The sequence below is a fragment of the Giraffa tippelskirchi genome, chromosome 9 (assembly GCF_054371585.1).
Source record: "Giraffa tippelskirchi isolate mGirTip1 chromosome 9, T2T-mGirTip1v1.2.pri, whole genome shotgun sequence".
Taxonomy (NCBI): domain Eukaryota; kingdom Metazoa; phylum Chordata; class Mammalia; order Artiodactyla; family Giraffidae; genus Giraffa; species Giraffa tippelskirchi.
The window spans coordinates 81,976,666-81,991,909 of NC_137283.1; the positions used below are offsets into that span (position 1 = coordinate 81,976,666).

Consider the following 15,244-nt stretch of genomic DNA (forward strand, 5'->3'; position numbering starts at 1 on the left):
CTCCCAACCTAATAGGGTTGGTGGCCTTACCAGGAGAGGATGAAAGACAGACTGCTCTCTCTGTGTGAGCTCTTATGGAGGAGAGGCCGCGTGAGGACATAGTGAGAAGGTGACTGTCTGCTAACCAGGAGGGGAGCCCTCACCAGAACCCAACCCAGCTGGCACCCTGACCTCGGACTTCTAGCCTCCAGAACTGTGAGAAGATCAATTTCTGTTTTTTAAGCTACTCAGCCACATGGTATTTTTATGGCATCCTGAGTTGATTGACACAGTGCCTAAATAAAATATCCTGCTGAAACCAATTCAGTTATCTATAAACATCACAAATTTTTATGTCGAAAACTGACGTACATAGTGTACAACAACAAAACGAAAGAGCTCAGAACTTTTTGGCTTATGCCCTTTAGGGAGCAGATCTTAAATTAACCAAGCTTGGCAGAACTTGTCCTTTTTTTTTTTTTAAAGCATTAACACCTTGGCAGTAGGAGGAACTGACTGCAACGTTGCCAGGCCTTTTCAGTGACAGGTATTAAGTGCAGATGAATGTTGTGAAATTCTAAATGTCAGCACCAAGAAGCTCATTCAAGTACTTATATTACACTGGGCAAGGAAAGGCCATGAAAGATTGATGAGAGCCTGGGGGAAAAGAATTGTTGTATGGGCTCAGTCTGGTTTCTGTGCTATTCGAGTCTTAGAATTCTGTGGGATTAACAGTTAAAATCTACTCAAATCCCTTCAAATCTGGGTAACAAAATTATCCATAGAAAATATCTATTTTAGTCCATAGAAGAAAAGGCTCAGAAGATACCATGTCAACATATATTTACATGCTAACAGGACTGACTGCCTATTGAAAAATCTTATGCCAGGCAGGGTTCTAAGTAGTTTCTATATCTTATCCCACTTTAATAGTAAAATGAACCCCAAGAGGAAGGTTATCTTTATTCTATAAAAAAGAAAGAAAGAAAGACTCTAAAATTTTACTCAATATGCCTGGTTCCAAATCAGTACTTAATATTGGAATGTTATTAATCTATAATGCTGGGGCTTGTAGTAAAAAATTAAGCATGAGAAAACTGATTTTTCCTACAGATTGAATTCAGTGATGACTGTTTTCAATAAGGCATTATTACAGATATGTAAAATATCCATCAACAGAGGAATGGATAAAGAAGATGTGGTACATATGTATAATGGAATATTACTCAGCCATAAAAAATAAAGAAATAATGCCGTTTGTAGCAACATGGATGGACATAGAGATTGTCACACTGAGTGAAATAAGTCAGAGAAAGACAGATATTATATGATAATACATGTGGAATCTAAAAAAATGGTACAAATGAACTTATTTACAAAACAGAAATAGAGTCACAGATGTAGAAAAGAGACTTATTGTTACCAGGAGGGGAAAGGAGGAGAAGGATAAACTGGGAGACTGGGAGTGACATGTATATACTATTATATATAAAAAAGATAACTAGTAAGGCCCTGCTATATAGCACAGGGAACTCTACTCAATACTGTATAATGACCTACATGGGAAAATAATCTAAAAAAGAGAAGATATATGGATATGTATAATAGATTCATATACATATACAGCAAATTGATTCACTCTGCTGTCCAACTAATACAACATTGTAAATCAACTGTACTCCAATACAAATTAAAAAAAAATAACCTATAGTTGATTATTTCAACCTCCTGAAGAACAGAATCTGGGTGTGCCCAGGACACATACCACTTTGGACAACAGATGCTGAATAAATAATCCATTGAATACATTTTTAAAAATTATGTCTTATTTCCCCACAATTTATTGACTATTCTCAGAGTAAGAGGGAAAAGGATGAACTAAAATTGTTGATTATGAAGATACTCCTCAAATGTGTAAGAAATACATCACACACACTAATGTCTTCCTTGGAATCAATTCTCATCAGTTTCTAACTAACTATAATTATAATGCACGAAGGAGATCCAATTTAATAGTAAATTTTAATAGTAAACACCTAGTAAGCCATTTTAATAGTAAACACCAGTTATTGCTGTCATCCACCCATCCATTCATTCATTTAACAAATAATTCTTAAATTTTATTTATTTATTTATTTTTGGCTGAGCTGGGTCTTCATTGCTGCATGGCATTTCTCTGGCTGTGGCAAACAGGGGCTATTCTTCATTGCAGTTCATGGGCTTCTCACTGTGGTGGCTCATTTAACAAAAAATTAAGTATGTCACTTGTGTCCACCACTACAGAGGACTCTCATGTCCAGTAATGAATTAAACATAGTTCTTGTTCTCAAGGAGCTCACAGTTTACTTAATGAGAAATACTATGGGTCAAAAATGTAATACAACCTAGTAACCTGAATAATGGGCTTCCCAGGTGGCTCAGGAGTATGTCAAGGCTGTATATTGTCACCCTGCTTATTTAACTTATGTGCAGAGTACATCGTGAGAAATGCCGGACTGGATGAAGCACAAGCTGGAATCAAGATTGCTGGAAGAAATATCAATAACTTCAGATATGCAGATGACACTACCCTTATGGCAGAAAGTGAAGAAGAACTAAAGAGCCTCTTGATGAAAGTGAAAGAGGAGAGTGAAAAAGTTGGCTTAAAGCTCAACATTCAGAACACTAAGATTATGGTATCTGGTCCCATCACTTCATGGGAAATAGATGGGGACAATGGAAACAGTGACAGACTTTATTGTCTAGGGCTCCAAATTCACTGCAGATGGAGACTGCAGCCATGAAATTAAAAGATGCTTGCTCCTTGGAAGAAAAGCTATGCCAAACGTAGACAGCATATTATAAAGCAGAGATAATACTTTGCCAACAAAAGCCTGTATAGTCAAAGTTATGTTTTTTCCCGTAGTCATGTATGGATGTGAGAGTTGGATCATAAAGACTTGGACATAAAGCGCCAAAGAATTGATGTTTTTGAACTGTGGTGTTGGAGAAGACTCTTGAGAGTCCCTTGGACTGCAAGCAGATCAAACCAGTCAATCATAAAGGAAATCAGTCCTGAATATTCGTTGGAAGGACTGACGCTGAAGCTCCAATACTTTGGCTACCTAATATGAAGAGCCGACTCATTAGAAAAGACCCTGATGCTGGGAAAGATTGAGGGCAGGAGGAGAAGGGGACAGAAGAGGATGAGATGGTTGGATGGCATCACCGACTCAATGGACATGGGTTTGGGTGGACTCTGGCAGTTGGTGATGGACAGGGAGGCCTGGCGTGCTGCGGTTCATGGAGTTTCAAAGAGTCGGACACGACTGAGCAACTGAACTGAACAGAACTGTATGCACTAGAGGACTGGGCCACCCCTGGGCCTCATGATTGAAAGGACAAGGGATATAAAGTATCCTTTAGATCCCTGAGGATCTAAAGATGCAGATTCTGGTTCACTCAGTCTGGAGAAATGCCTGAGAATCTGCATTTTGCACAAGCTCTCATGTAGTGATGCCAGTGGTCTATGGACTGCAGTCTGCATAGACAATACTGTAAATCTTTCCTAGTTCTAACTTTCTATGATAAAATTATACACCGTATAAATTATATACTGTATACACTGTATGCACAAACTATGCACTGTATACATTGTATGTACGAACTATACACTGTATACACTGCATGTACGAACTATACACTGTATACATTGCATGTATAGACTATATACTGTAGTTTATAATAACAATGTCACTCGTTTAACTTACTTCCAGGGAAATCCTTTCCAGATTCCTTTTCTAATCAATCGCATAAGGGAACATATTTCAGTCCTTTAATTATTGCTATGCCTTGAATCCTTTTCTGTAATGAGACTTAGTCTACTTTGTAAATACCAGGTCCGCTTCAAGTCCCGGGCAGAGATGTGTTTAGCCTTTGGGCTCCCGCGTAGGCCCTCCCGCTGAAATGGCTTCTTACGCGTTCACTCCTTCCATGTCAGTGGGCTCTTAATTATTTCAGTTATGTTTGTATTTGATCTTTCAAACTGTCACTATATTTAACAAAGTTTTCTTGAGGTTAATTTACTTTTCAAGTATTCTTCTCTTTCCTCACTATGTTAAGCTCCTTTAGTTTTTTTTTAATTAAAAATTTTTTTTTGGTTGCACTGCACGGCATGTTAGATCTTATTAATAGCTCCCTTACCAGGGATTGAACTTATGCACCCTCCACTAGAAGTGAGGAGCCTTAACCGCTGGACCACTGGGGAATTCTAAAGCTCCTTTAGTTCTAAACTCAACAACATGTATACTTAACATTTTCTAGCTTGTAAAGTTTACAAAATTCTTCCCCCGTTTCTCATAAGAAAGAGTCTTAAAGCAAAGTGCTGATTGACACACAGTAAGGTCAATACACAGATAGTTTTTTAGAAAGGATTTTGATATGATACTGAATACAAAAATCTGTTTTCCAGGCTTCCCTGGTGGCTCACTGGTAAAGAATCTGCCTGCCAACGCAGGAGACACCAGTTTGATCCCTGGTACTGGAAGATCCCAATACCAGGGAACAACCAAGCCCATGCACCCCAACTATTATGCCTGTGCTGTAAAGCCCAGGAGCTACAACTACTGAAGCCCATGAGACCAAGAGCTTTGTTCTGCAGCAAGAGAATCCGTCACAACGAGAAGCCTGCACACTGCAACTAGAGTAGGCCCTGCTCGCCACAACTCGAGGAAAGCCCACACAGCAACAAAGACCCAGCACAGCCAAACGTAAATAAATAAGATAAAATAACAGAAAAAGAAAATCTATTTTCCTCCTTCCATGCATGTAATTTATTGACAGCACTGCCAATGGCCCTGCGCAGTACCAGACCCTGGTACTGCCAGGGGTTAAGAGGACAGACTTGGGCCCTGAACTCACAGGGCTGACAGCACCAGAGCTTTTGCTTGGCTATCTTTTGTTTCAAATGGTTCCTTGGCCCAATATCCAACTGTTATTTGTTTTCTTTCCTTGGTTCCCCACTGTTAAGGGTATGTAGATTGAAGCTCCTCTTTTTTTTTAGTATGATATAAATCAACCACTCAACAAGTATGGACTGGGGGTGTTTCTCCTTGTGCAGAAGTTGTGATATGGATATATAAGATGTTTCAGTCTGAGGAAGCTCCCAAGCAGATTGGGGAGAGAAGAGAAGAGTTACATTCAGAAATAATTACAAATTAAACTATGGTATCCAGCATAAAATTATAAACTGAGAAAAGGAAGAGGAAAAAAAGCACAGGGGTCTGGAAAGGCTTAATGAAGAACTGGGATGTGAGCTGGGGAGGATTCATATGGATGGGGAGGAAGGGTAATGGACCACAGGCTGAGAATGAGCCCCAGCAGAAGGTATCGTGGAGCAGCAGACAGGACTCTGCCTGCAGCCAGGCAAAGACTGATCCTGTGGTGCCTTCTTGGACTTCTTGTACAAAACAAGAGACTGTAGTAGAATGATTTCAAAGGTCCATGAAAGTTCTATGAGCATCAGTTTATTGGCGCTTAACTAGAAGTATTTATTGAAGGGATGGGAGACTGAGGATTAATAGGAATCGGAAGATTCTGAGGTAGTCTAGGTGTGAAAAATTGGGGGTAGGGGAAAGATGGTAGGAGTCCACTTGTCTTTTCTCCAAAAATAAATTCATATTCGTTATTCTAAAAAAATTAAGTGCACCAAATCCTCTGGGTTAAAATATTCACACAGTCTTCCCACCCCCTACCTTGTGTCAACTGGCACAAAAGAATTCTAGAAGAATGTGGCCCAAAGAATATTTCCAGAGAAACAGCTATTGAACGAATTCTGGGCTTAAAAGTAGGATCCTAGGGGAAGTTTTGGCGCTATCATTTATTAGCTGGGTGATACAAGATGAGTCACTTGACTTCTCTGAATCCGAGTCTTCTCAGTCATAAAAGAGGTCAAGAATGCCTTTCTCAAAGGAATGCTCTAAGGATCAAACAAGATAATGCTTGTGAAGGTGGTTTATAAGCTATCAAGTACTAAACAAATATATTTGCACATAGGTAAGATCAGAATTGGACAAATAACTTGGCCTGGTCTTGGGCATTCATCCATCCAACTAAATCCTCGCCATGGGCCAAGCTCCATGGTGAGCCCTGAGAATGTTAAGTCTCTGAAGAACTCTGCCTTCACCAAGGTCCTATTCTAGCTGGGTGGTGTATGTAATGTTTTTACAGAGGTGATGATAGTTAAACGTTTAAATTTAAAAACAACTTCATGCTTTAATTATTATGTAAACTGAAACCTTGTTTAAGGATTTGAGTCAGTCTTAGGGCAGTCAAATTCATAAACATAAGAAAATAGAAGAAGGGCATTTGCCAGGGAGTGGGGGTGAGGGAGGAAGAATGCGAGCTAGTGCTTAATGGGTCCAGGGTTTCAGCTTGGGAAGATAAAAAAGAGTTCTGGAACATGCTTCCCTGGTGGTTCTGTGGTAAAAGAATCTGCCTGCCAATGCAGGAGATGTGGGTTTGATTCCTGGTCCAGGAAGACCCCGTGTGCCTCAGGGCAGCTGAACCCGTGTGCACACCTACTGAGCCAGCACGCACCCTAGAGCCCTTGATCCACAAGAGAAGCCAATGCAATGAGAAGCCAGCACATTGCAACCAGAGGGCAGACTTTGCTCTCCTCAACTAGAGCAAAGCCTAAGCCGCAATGAAGAACCAGCATGACTAAATAAAGATTTTTAAAAAATAAGAAAAAAAGAAGAGTTCTTGAATGGATCATGTTGATGATTGCATAACAATGTGAATGGATGTACTTAATGACGGAATAATTAGGAAACTGCAGATGGACATGTACACTCCGCTCCATTTAAAATGGATAACTAACAAGGACCTATGGTATAGCACAAGGAGCTCTGCTCAATGTTGTTTGGAAGCCTGGGTGGGAGGGGGGTTTGGGGGAGAATGTATACAAGTATATGTGTGGCTGAGTCCCTTTGCTGTTTACCTGAAACTTTCACGACATTGTTAATTGGCTATACCCCAGTACAAAATTAAAAGTTCAAAATAAATAAATTAAAAAAAATACATTAGAACTTCTAAAATATTAAAAAAATGGTATCAGTAGTAAAGTTTATATTATGTGTAATTCACTATAATTAATGATTAATAATGATTAAATAACGATTAATAATTTAAAGCGAATCTGAACCAATCTTGAATCAGTACTCACGAAGGAGCAATGTCCAGATGGTTGATGCTAAATCCAGAAGAGCAAAAGCCTCCCAGTGTTGTTGATATGGTTAGGAATGCAACAGCCAAGGAATAATCGCAGCCTATAAATCCTGCGGCAACCAGGAATATTGCAGGTCCAATCATCCCTGGAGTTAAAACGTTATAGAAAGAAAAAAAAAAAAAAAAGAAGCCCCAGCATTAGTATTTGCTTGCTCTTTGCTGCTGCTACTGCTAAGTCACTTCAGTCGTGTCCGACTCTGTGCGACCCCATAGACGGCAGCCCACCAGGCTCCGCCGCCCCTGGGATTCTCCAGGCAAGAATACTGGAGTGGGTTGCCATTTCCTTCTCCAATGCTTGCTCTTGAATATAGTATAAATCTGAGATTTGATATTACTGCCACCTACTGTAGAAACATTGTACTGCCTGGAAGACTCAGCTTCAATTATAGTTTCATAAATAAAGGAAATCAGTCCTGAATATTCATTGGAAGGACTGATGCTGAAGCTGAAACTCCAATACTTTGGCCACCTGATGCTAAGAGCTGACTCATTGGAAAAGAGCCTGATGCTGGGAAAGATTGAAGGCAAGAGGAGAAGGAGACAACAGAGGATGAGATGGTTGGATAGCATCACTAACTCAGTGGACATGAGTTTGAGCAAGCTCCGGGAGTTGGTGATGGACAGGAAGGCCTGGTGTGCTGCAGTCCATGGGGTCGCAAAGAGTCAGACACGACTGAGTGAGCGACTGAACTAAACTGAACTGAAATAAAAAGTGCTGGAAAATATATAGGATTAATGCAACTATTATAAAAGTTAAAAAATCTCTATGCAATGTTATTAAATTTACATGTGACCAGAACTCAGCTAAAGTTCTACAATGTTTGAGAAAAGAGCAAGAGAATGACTAAAACATATGGTTCCAGAGAGAGGCAACAGTTGATACAGAATATGATTCAAAATTCACATAACCAAAGAAGGTAAACTAAATAATAAACTTTGCTAGATAAGGTTAGGAAAATACTCCATCTAGGTTTTGACAACTGAAAGTGGTATGCGGAGTTTATTACAGGCAGTTAAGCGTAACATAAAGGTAGTATAGGAAGGGATGTAATGAGCAGCTGCTGTGTTTTCTGTGCCTACAGCAGGGCCATCCAGCAACTCTCTGTGATGATGGAAATGTTGTATTTGTAGATATTGCAACCGAGGAACTTATTAGTTGTCTTACATTGTTTTAAGATTCACTTTTCTGAAATCAGAGTCTGAAACATATGATTATTTAAGGTTCCTTTGAATTCTTTGATTTATGGGTCCTCATTTGCTATAATGATGCTAGGATACATTTTTGATTGAAATTTAAAATAGAAAATGGATGAAGACTTTCTTATTTTCATTGCAAACTTAGAGTTGACAACAAAATGATTTATAAAAATTCTGGGGAAGATATTCAGCAAAGCAAGCCATTTTTTAAAATAGTTTGAAGAGTATGGTAGAGATAACAGGCTGTTATAAATCTTAATCCTCAAAATGCATCATTCAAAAAGAACCATCTTATACAGACATGTACTACATGCATTAAAATATAGTTTTGATATGTGAACAAATAACTAATATTATCACTTTTACTTTGCCTTTCAACATAAACAAAGTAAATAATTGTAAACCAAAACAACATGATTCATTTTTACCTACCTATAAGGCTAAAAACTCTTCGAACCCATAGAGTTGAAAAATTCCATCTTGCCCTTAAATTGTCAGCAGCTTGACCAGACAGGATCATACATAACCAACAGCCTAAATAAGGGACTGCAGATAAAAACCCATTCTGGAAGGAATAAGAAGATCCAGGATTAATTATGGAGGGAAGAACCAAAATAACATACACACACACAGACACACATACCCCTACCAGCACATGAAAGCAAATACATAGCATATTCTGCTAATTTTTATATAAGATAGTAAGTAAGTTTGGTTTTTAGAAGGATTACGGGATTCAGCTCAATGCAGTCCCAGAGAGCCTGTCTCGCAGGGAACCAGAGTCTAGAACTAGACTCCCCATAGTCTAGTCTGCTTAGGGTGATCTTGAATGCTATTTTGGGGTTCGGGCTCTAGCTTCAGTGAGAGAGGATATCTTCCTATTAGCCTAGGGATTTCTCCCACAGGACAGTCTTAATTTATTTATTTTGAAAACATTTTTTAATTATATAATAAAATTCAGAGAGAATCACATAAGTCAAATGCACAGCTTAATGAATTATTTTAAAGTGAGCGCCATCCCGATGCTGTTAGAAACTGCTCTCTTCCAGCTTCTTGCTTGAGGATGCCCAGACCTACTTCAACTGCATCAGTGCTGGGCACTGATAAAGGTGGAGTGACAGCAGAGGAGCCCAGGGCTGCTGGTACCCCCTCTGCCCCGCGCCCCTCTAGGGTGATGAGGATGCATGGAAGAAGTAGATGAGGAGTTTCTCATCAGACTTTGTTCCCTCTGTATCGTGTCCCCGTGACTCCCCTGGCAGTGGCCCCAGTGGCCCTGGCCCGCCCAGCTCCCTCTGCTGATGTCTAGCGGTTTTATTTCTGTCCTTCTGTCTAAGGCAGGACACAAGGGCCTCAAGCTTTATTCCTTTCCACGACTGACATGGGGTTTGAATGTTGCGTGTTTTTTGTTTATTTTGTTCCGAAATTAAAGTATGTAACATAAAGAAGATGCAGTTTAAAAAAACAGTGCCTAGAGCACACGCACATGCTTCAAGCAGAGGACAAAGGTGGTGGGGTGATAGAGAGAGCTCTATTTGTTCCCCTCTTCTCGTCCTTTACAACACCACCTAAACAAAGTGAAAACACCATGAGATATGAAACAGAACGTCTCATGGAAATGTGTTATTTGTTTTGTAGGAAATGAGTGCTTTTCAGGAAATCACCAATTCTGTAAAATGAAGAAAGCATACTCAAAAAATTGTTTTTCTTTCTTCTATTCATTTTTCCTCTAAGCATAACCTGAGGTGCCAAGCCTAAATGGCCCAAATCTGATAAAAACAAAGGTTTTTCAGAAACAGGCAGAGAATGAACTTATGGTTGCCGGGGGAGGGGAAGATGGGTGTGAGGGATAGTTAGGGAGTTCGGGATGGACATGTTCACATTTTAGCTATAGCAATAGCTAAAATGGAACCAGCAAGGACCTCCTGTACAGCACAGGGAGCTCTGCTCAACCTTATGTGGCAGTTTGGATAGAAGGGAAGTTTGGGGGAGAAAAGATACATGTATGTACATGTGGCTGAGTTCCTTTGCTGTTCACCTGAAACTATCACAAGATTGTCTGTTAATTGGTTGTACCCCAATACAAGGTAAAAAGCTAAAAAAAGAAAACTTTTTAGTTTGAGAGAGATGGGTACACCTGTTAGAGATTTACAAACCCAAAAAAGGTAGAAAGATATTTTATCATTGATATTAAAATCTGGTAATAATAATTGCTTTTCAAAAACAATTATTATTATTCTTATATTTTGATTTGTTCTGTAGTTGGTTCTGGATTTTTGTTTCTTTTTTCTCTGTTGCTGTAGTTGTTGATTTTATTATTACTATTAACTCTCTTTAAACTTTTGAGAAATATTTTTTATTTATTTTTTAAAATAATTTATTTTAACTGGAAGATAATTACTTTACAATATTGTGATGGTTCAACATAAATTGGCCATAGGTATACATATGTCCACCCTATCCTGGTAATAATTTTATCTAATAAATATAGTCTATTTGTCTAATAAATAAATCCCATCTATCTAATAAATATATTCTATCTAATAAATCTGGTAATAATTCTATCTAAGCATCGTTAATGGAATAGATCAGAAAAATTTGTTAATATTTTAAATTTAAGTGTTCTTAAGAAAAGACTGAATTTTTTACCACAGTTTGTGATCTATTTTCAGATGTTGCATGCTTCCAGTTCCACTTCTATGGCTGAACATTTTTGCTGTTTTCTGGTACTGAGTAATTTCCTCTTTAAATTTATTCCATTTAGAATTCTGCATAGTGGGGGACTTCCCTGGCGGTCCAGTGGCTAAGACTCCAGCTCCCAATGCGAGGGGCCCAGGGTTCAATCACTGGTCAGGGAACTAGATCCCACATGCCACAACTAACAGTTCACATGCTGCAACTAAGACCCAGTTCAGCCAAATAAATAAAGAAATACATTAAATAAGAGATACTAAAAACAAAAAGAATTCTGCAGAGTGGGACCACATCTATTGTTGTTTGTGGCAGAACCTTACACATGAATGAACTGTAGCAAATAGAGAAGAGAATTTTCTGATCTTGGCCTTGTCCTCTGCTGGGCTAAGACCAACAATCACTAGTTACTGAATTTTTCCACTTAAAATTCCAGTGGTAAAAACTCCCGACAAGCTAAAATTGCTAAAATCTTCAACATTTATACCACATATATACATCCATGGGTGTCTTCCATAGTAATTAAGCATTCTGTTCAAGGATATAGTTCCTGTATTCATTTATTTAAAAAATTGATTCCAAAATGTTAACATTCAAAATAGGCTAACAGATACTGCTTTAACTCTCACTGAGTTGTAAGAAATAGGGACACTAGGAAAAAAATGAGGAAAAAGTACAAACGATGATAACTAACAAAGCTAAACTTATCTAATAAAGCAAATGATCAGATCTTTAAAGTTTTTAATTAATGAGATTATAATTTTAAATACAATGCATCTCAAATCAAGCTTTATTTTGAACAAGGGCTGTTTCATGAATGTAGTATGCTGATTTTTCAAGGAAAAAACCATTAAAAAAGAGGCTTCTATATAACAAGAGAATTATTTTCAAACTCTATTCACATTTCTTTTAATTTTGATTCAAAAAGAAAATGCCTTTTTTTTTGTTTTGGTATGAAAATGCCAAGAAAAAAGATTCTAGTTTTTTTTTTAAATTCTAGTTTTAAAGTCTCTCATTACAGAACTAAAAAAATATTAATGAAAAATAAATGAAGGCAGTCATTTAGTCATACTAATTACCAGTCAGCTATTGATATTGCATTCTTTTTATAGTTCTCCTGGGAAAATTTCAAAAAGAAGCATCAAGTGGAATGATCCTTAAATTTGCATGCAGTCTGTCACTACGGTAGGAGACTACAGTCAAGCTCTATTAACAGAGAGGTTAGGAAAAATGAGGTTGCTTGCAACAAATCCATCCCAAGCTATGGGTAAAGCCTCAGTTTAGTTTAACTTCTATTAATGAAATTGGATATATTTCAGCATAATGGATTTTGTTTTTCAAAAGTAGCCGGAGGAGTTCTTCACAGCTTAGCCGTCTAGGTGAGGTTTAAGGCTTGGTCCATGTGGCCAATGATTTCAGTATGCTTTGGAAGTGAGGTGACTGAAAGGTTCATTCTAACAGTGTTGACAGCTTTAGGTCCATGTAACCACTGCAGTTGTGCAGTCAGCCTTACTGTCTTTACATTCACTACCCAGGCTGCTGCTTTTTCTTCCAGGGCTTCCACTCTGGCTCAGAAATAGTTCTTGGGGGAATATACCATATTTTATTTATCTGTTCATCAGCTGATACCATTTGGGTTGTTTCCACCTCTTGGTTATTATGCATAATGATGTTATAAGCTTTTATGTACATGTACATGTTTTTGCGCGCACATATGTTTTCAGTTCTCTTGGGTATAGACTCAGGAATGGAATTATTGGGTCATAATAACTTTGTTTAACTTTTAGATGGACTGCCAAACTGTTTTCCATGGCAGTTACACTTCACATCCTACCAGCAATGTATGAGGGGTTCATTTCCTCTGCATCCTCACCAACACTTGTTATTTTCTGTTTTATTTATTTATTTTTTTGATTCTAATAGGCGTGAAGTGGCATTTCATTATGGTTTTGAGTTCCATTTCTGTATTGAGTAATAGTGTTGAGCATCTTTACATGGGCTTATTGGTCATTTGCATATTTTCTTTGGAGAAATGTCTATTTAAATTCTTTGCCCATTTAAAAAATTGAGTTACTTATCTTTTTATTATTGAGTTGTATAAATTCTTTACATACTTGGAATACTTAATCGTTATCAAGTATATGATTTGCACATATTTTCTCCCATTCAGTGGGTTTTCATTCTTGATAATATCCTTTGAGGCACAAAAGCTTTCAATTCCAATGAAGGCCAACTTATCAGTTTTTTCCTTTGGTCATGTGTGCTTTTGGGGTCATATGTGAGAAGCTGTTGTCCAGTATCAGGTCACAAAGATGCACTCTTCTAAGAGTTTTATCATTTTAACTCCTAACATTTATGCCTTTGATTCATCCTTCATTTGAAGACAAAAAACACTACCAAGTTTTCTTACAAACTATGCCTCTTTCTCTCTATGTTTTTCTTCAATTTCTTTAAAGACAAAATCCATCAACAGAGAGATAATAGGAATTGTCTCCATTTGATGAGATCAGAGGGAACTGACAGTTTTAGCGAGGTCTGTCTTATACAGCTTTACAACTATAGCTCTGCCAATGCCTGGAGAGCACTACAGAGCAACCTCTGTACAATAATCTTGTGTCTTCCAACACCCCACTCGGCTGCCAGCAGAGTCCCGCCACCATCCCTTTTAGAATGGAATACAGTATCACCTGCAGGGCTACCCTGGCAGCTCAGACTGTAAAGAATCTGCCTGCAATGCAGGAGACCAGGGTTCGATCCCTGGGTCAGGAAGATCCCCTGGAGAAGGGAATGGCTACCCACTCCAGCATTGTTACCTGGAGAATTCCATGGACAGAGGAGCCTGGTGGGCTACAGTCCATAGGGTCATAAAGAGTCAGACACGACTGAGTGATTAACATGCACACACACACACAGTACCACCTGTATTTGTCATCTGAGATCCTGGCCTGTTACTGGGCGCTAGTAAGATCTTCACAGTTAAAAGGGATACTAGCCAAGATACCCTGAATCATGAGTTAACACACAGAGGAAAGGAACAAGCAAGGCTAAAAAGAGAAGTCTCTAGAATTTAGTATACCAGAGTAAAATGGAAGATGCAAAATAACTGAGTTTCACATAGATAGGAACAAATTCTGTATATTCTCTATAAGAAGCAGATGCTTATTTTTGCTTACCTCTTGAATATTGAACCTTAGGACTTCCTTCATGTAAGTAGGCAATAAGGTCAATAAAGTATAAAAAGTCCAGTTGTAAGAAAAATGTGCAACTACAATAGCCCAAAGTGGCAGTGATTTCAGCATGGGTATCCATGGCACTGACTTCTGTGAAGAGAGCTAGAAAACAAACAAACAAACACCAGGTGTAATTGGGATAAGCTACAGCTATGTTCGGGCTTCACTGGTAGCTCAGCTGGTAAAGAATCTGCCTGCAATGCAGGACACCCCGGTTCGATCCCTGGGTCGGGAAGATCCCCCGGAGAAGGGATAGGCTATCCACTCCAGTATTCTTGGGCTTCCCTGGTGGCTCAGATGGTAAAGAATCTGCTTGCAATGCGGGAGATCTGGGTTTGATCCCTGGGTTAGGAAGATCCCTTGGAGACGGGCATGGCAACCCAGTCCAGTATTCTTGCCTGGAGACTCCTCGCAGGCAGAGGAGCCTGGTGGGCTACAGTCCATGGGGTCTCAAAGAGTCGGACACAACTAAGTACAGCACAGCACAGCTATGTTTAAATCTGTATCTTATCAGCTAAAATTTCATCTAGAATACATTATCAATCTTGGCCTGTAAATCTTAGATTTCTGAAACAACTCTTTAAAAAAACTAAATAGCAATAGAAACTCCATGATTCAGATTAGAGGAAAAAAACAGAAATGTAACCTTAGAGCTCAAAGGTCAAACTAAAAATGCCTTATAAGTGTCAGAAGTCCCCTGAAGTATTAATTTCTCCACCTTAAAAATACAGGACAGTTTAATAATCAAATTCAGAGGCTGACATAAGGGCAAAGGTAAGAGACTGGAAGTCCTATTAGAATTCATATTTCATTCTCCAATCTTTATTCAATTACAGTGATTTATAAGAACTGTGCAATAAAAGGTTTTTTTTTATGTAGCCATC

At 38.6% G+C, this 15,244-nt stretch overlaps 1 protein-coding gene across 18 annotated transcripts in view; it reads right to left on the reverse strand.

Annotated features, from left to right (window-relative positions):
* SLC17A5 (solute carrier family 17 member 5) overlaps positions 1-15,244 on the reverse strand; it is a 70,767-nt gene that overhangs the window by 7,684 nt on the left and 47,839 nt on the right. For 17 of the 18 annotated variants that reach the window (XM_081530111.1, XM_081530109.1, XM_081530103.1 and 14 more), the window contains 3 exons: positions 14,304-14,462; positions 8,875-9,007; positions 7,184-7,331 (listed from right to left, as the gene is read on the reverse strand). In XM_081530111.1, coding sequence (XP_081386237.1) covers positions 7,184-7,331; positions 8,875-9,007; positions 14,304-14,462 — 440 coding nt within the window. The remainder of the gene's footprint in view (positions 1-7,183; positions 7,332-8,874; positions 9,008-14,303; positions 14,463-15,244) is intronic. The other variant, XM_081530112.1, reaches the window with a different exon arrangement.